The 4,897-nt window shown below is 43.8% G+C and overlaps 1 protein-coding gene across 1 annotated transcript in view; it reads left to right on the top strand.

Annotated features, from left to right (window-relative positions):
• The window catches only part of LOC102000329 (cytochrome P450 2C23-like), a 15,306-nt gene extending 13,784 nt beyond the window's left edge, over positions 1-1,522 (top strand). The window contains 1 exon segment of the mRNA XM_013348120.1: positions 1,412-1,522. Within this exon segment, the coding sequence (XP_013203574.1) occupies positions 1,412-1,522 (111 nt within the window).
• Positions 1,523-4,897: the final 3,375 nt, after the last annotated feature.

Below are 4,897 nucleotides of genomic sequence, written 5' to 3'. Positions count from 1 at the left end.
CACATATATGAATCACCTACAATTCTTGAAACCAATTGAAAGCAAAATAGAACCACAAAGGAAAGACAAGCTTCTGCCTTATATAAAATAAAGAAAAAAAAACCCTTATTAAACAAAATCAAGAAAAGGACTGCCAAATGAAGTGGATTCCATCCAAGTACGTGAGGACAGAGAGCCAACCCATCCAAGCACAGATGCTGGCGGACAGACCGTCTTCCCCAACACAGAGTGTTGTGTTCCTGCTGATTCGTGGAGTGGCCCTCTGTGGGTGGATGAGTAGATGGACATGGTATTCTTTTTAAACGTTCATTGAAGTAGAATTTCCACACAGTTCAGTCACTTAAACAAGCATGGCATACCGGGAGGCAGACTGGGCATGGTAGCCTATGCCTAAAATCTTAGCACTAAGGAAGATGAGGCAGGAGGATTACAAGTTCCCAGAGAATGTCTCAAAGCAAACAAATTGTGAACATAATAATGGCACAACTAACAACACAATCTTATATCATTTCTATTACCTCCGAAAGAAATGCTGTGCCCTTTATCTACCTTTCCCCAGTTCTCGATGACCATCAGTCGTCCACCTTCTAGCTTTACAGACTCGCTTATGTTGAACATTTCTGGTAAATAAAGTCATGCACTAATTGTGTTCTCTGTATGACTCACTTACTGAGCCCGCTTTTGAAGTTTGCCCGTGTTGTTGCCTAAAGTTAATTTCTTTTGTTGTTGACTTATGTTGCATTGCTTGGATAGGACACACTATTTTTCCAAGCATTAGTTGATGAACATCTGTCTTGATTCTGTGGTGTTTCAAATAGTGCTGCTGTGTTCATCTACAAGTCTTTGGGTGCATACATTCCCATGAGTCTTGGGTAGCTAACCCAGAGTAAACCTGCTAGCTGGTAAGTTTATGATTTGACTCTGGGGAAATCCTGGGGAAGCCTCAGGCGTGTGTTCCCCAGCTGCTGTTCCTTTCTCTTGATGCACTAACTGTGCAAGGCTGGGTGGGTGTTTTCTTCTTAAAGAGAGAGTATGTTCTCCTTCCTGGTGGCCGAATGTGAACAGAAGACAAGTTTGGAACTATGTTGGGCATAAAAGGGAAGAAATGAACATTGAGCCTAGAGGAACAGCAAGCTAGCTGGAGCCACGGCAACAGAGACTCCAGACTTCATTAGAGTTTCCTGTCACTTACAGTGGAATCTAATCCTAATGGATGTGGTCGTCATGGGCTTGGTGGCATCTCTATAAAACCAAAGAACAGCAGAGAAAGCTGCTCAGAAAGGGGGAACCAGTTTAGGAGCTGGTAAAGGAAGAGATAGACAATGTGGATGTATCGGTGCCTGTGCCCTAGGGTCATCCGTCATGTTTCAGATAGCATCTCTACCTTTCTGAAAGGTGTGTCTTTGTGAAGCTGGCCAACGAGCAGGGACCTGACTACCAGGTTACAATACTGAGTGAGCAAACTGTCATCTTGAGCCGCATTGTCCAACCGAGCTCTAAGAAAAGACGCAACGGCTCTTGAGACGTCTGAAGGGAGCTATTTGACACAGCTGAGAACTGACGTTGGGATAATGCCTTCCCACGTTCCCTAGTCTCATCTGCCCTATTTTTAAACAACCCAGCCTGTTGAAGCATGAGTAATAACCAGAACGGGGTACATGTGGAGATTATTAGAGAAAAAGACAGCGGAAGAGAAATGATTCCAGACATCAGAGAATGAGCTCAGACAAATATCATCCAAAGGAGATGGGGTCGAATTAGAGGAGCTAAGCCAGAAAACAGGGAAAAGCAAAACCATGACAAAGAAATATAACAGTCTCGTGGCACCAGGAGGATGTAGGTTTCATGCAGCTTAATCTCCCATCGACAAGTGATACTTCTGTGTGCACGTAGGCACAATGTGATGTCGGAGTCAACATCCTGGAAAGGCAATGGAAAGCTCTCAGACTTGGAACCAAAAGGCCAACTAGCTCCATAGTTGTTGATTAAAATTATATGGTCTAGGTAAATCATTTCAACTTTAGTGGTGAGGCAAGGGAAATGGTTCCTTGAGTTAAGGCACTTGCCACCAAACTTGATAACCTGAGTTCAAAACCTGGTGCCTACATGGCAGGAGAAAACCAGCTCACACAAGTTGTCTTCTGATCTACACGCACACACACACACACCACGGCACATGCACACTGCTCCACACACTATAAATTTAAATGTAATGTAATTCAAAACACTAAAAAAATACATTTTAGTGGATCCCGATTTCATTTCTGTTGCTGTAATAAGGTGTCAGATAAAAAAGCACCTTGGGGAGGAAAAGGTTAGTTTGGCTACAATTCCAGCTTGTAGTCTGTCACAGCAGGGAAGTCAGGGTAGTAGGAACCTCAAAAGCCAGTGACATCACATGCACAGCCAAGAGCAGAGAGGCGAGTGCCCAGCTACCTCGCTTTTCTGTAGTTCAGAATCCAAACCCAGGAGCAGCACCACCAGCTTTGGGGGTGGATTTTCTCATATTAATTAATGTAATTATTGCAATTATGACAACCTCTGATGTGAGATTCCCCTCTGTATGCTGAGAATATGCTTTATTTCCATTGGCTATTAAAGAAGCTGTTTTGGCCAATGGCTTAGTAGAGTAAAGCTGGGTGGGAAATCCAAACAGAGATAGAGAGAGAAAGTAGGCAGAGAAAAGGAGAAGCCATGTAGCTGCAGAAGAAGGACATGCTGGAACTTTACTGGCAGGCCACAGCCTCGTGGTGATACACAGATTAATAGAAATGGGTTAATTCAAGATGTAAGAGTTAGCTAGAAGTATGCCTGAGTCATTGGCCAAACAGTGTTGTAATTAATACAGCTTCTGTGTTATTATTCAGGTCTAGGTGGCCAGGAAACAGATGAGCAGTCTCCTACTACATATATCTAGCACGTTGTCCTGGGATTAAGTGATAAACACTAGAATAATTAGTTTTGCTCTTCATTAAGATTATGGTTTCCCAGTAAAGACAGGTCACAAACACCTAAATAAGGAAACTGATAAGCTAGGTATTTGCATCAAAATGACAAACACTGATAGAAACATCCAGAGGAGGCCTTCTTAGAGAGAGACAAACATTCTCACTGAGTAGCTAGCCTTGGCCTTAATATGGGAAGCTTGAGATGGAGAAAATATGGGTGTCCCAGATGTGGTGACTCGGAAAGGGTTTCATCTGTCTCCAGGACTGATCAGGGTCCTTGAGCTCTGCACTCTCAAAACACTCAAAACCCAAATACTTAAAAAAAAATGACTGTGCAGTTGACTAGAGCAAAACTCTTGATTCATTTATAGATCCGGTTGACTAATGTTCATTGTGCAATGTTAAATTGCATTGATACTGCTCTGCTCGTCACTGCTGGAGAATACAGCAAAGAAAATTTAAAACTAAGATGCCTTGAGTCTAGCTAAGCAAGATCGGTGTGAGGATTAGTCAAGACTCGTTGTCAACATGATACATTTGGGGAGGACTTCCTGTGGAAGAACTGCCTCCATCACATTGGTCCTCGGATGTGTCTATGGGGGCATTTTCTTGATTGCTAGTTGATGGAGGAAGGTATGGGTGTGGTCCTCTCTGGGTGGTAGCAATCCCTGGGCAGGTGGTCCTGGGTTGTATAAGAAAGCAGGCTGAGCTAGTCAGGGTAGCAAGCAAACCAAGAAGCAGTGGCCTTCCGTGATTCCTGCCCACTTGGCTTCCCTTGTAAATTAAATAAAGCATTTCCTCCCCAGGTTGCTTTTGGTCACAATATTTATCTCAAAACAGAACAAACTAGGACCGTTGATTCAATTGCCTACGCTGCTCCCCCTCCCCTCACCCATCTCCTCTCTCCTCTGTAGACTCTAGGCAAGATAGCAGAAGAAGATAATTGTTTCTGGTCTCACTCCTTGAGGGTAGGTGTCCTCTCTGCCTTCTGCAGATTGAGCATCCTCCCTTCGCTCTGGTATCTCTTGTAGTTTCCTGACTCTGCTCCACACTGGTGTTCACTGGGATCAGTTGAGTTAGGATACATTTTTTTCCTAACTGTGCTCGAGGGCATGGGGTCTCAGCCCTCCTCCTCCTGTTTACTATTTTTGTAACTCTGAGCAAACTCCTCCTCTAACATGGAAACTGCGAAGTCTTCTTTGAAGTATTTGAAGTATTCCTGCTGTGAGGGATATATGTGGCAGCGTTTAGTAACCTGCAGGGTAATGTGTGAAGCTTATCTGAGTTTGGCTGGAGATCCAGAGATCTAGATAGGGACAGGCTTTGGAACACTGAGAACCTAGGAAGAGGGACATGTCTGAAATTAGGGTGAAGAGAAGGGAGAACTCTGAAAATGCTCTAATATCTGCAAAACTTGCATCCCATAGTTTGAGTCAAGGTACAGAGAAGATGTTAGACAACTGAGCTGTCTAGTTAATCTCCCCTCTGGAATTCTAGCTCAGGCTTAAGATGTTTGGGGAAAATATTTATTTCTGATTGCTATGGTGAGAGAGAAAGAGAGAGAGAGAGAGAGAGAGAGAGAGAGAGAGAGAGAGAGAGAGAGAGAGAGAGAGGAGTCAAGGAGATGCCATGTAACCACCAGAGGGGAAAGATGTGGGCTGCCAGCTTGAACCTTGCTGTTAGGCCATGAGTCTCGTGGTAAGATATGAAATAATGGAAATGGGTTAGTTCTAGATGTAAGAGCTAGCTAGCAATATGCCTAAGCTATTGGCCAAACAGTATTGCAAATACTATAGCTCCTGTGTGGTTATTTCAGGAATCTGGGTGGCTGGGAAATGAACAAATGGCCTCCGACAACAGTACCATGCACATGGAGCTCTCATTTGGTTTTGTTCTGGGTGGAAAATGACATCACAGAGCATGGAGAAGCAAGGGAAGCCAGCAGGTAA

The sequence above is a fragment of the Microtus ochrogaster genome, chromosome 8 (assembly GCF_000317375.1).
Source record: "Microtus ochrogaster isolate Prairie Vole_2 chromosome 8, MicOch1.0, whole genome shotgun sequence".
Taxonomy (NCBI): domain Eukaryota; kingdom Metazoa; phylum Chordata; class Mammalia; order Rodentia; family Cricetidae; genus Microtus; species Microtus ochrogaster.
This window is presented reverse-complemented; position numbering and strand designations above follow the sequence as displayed.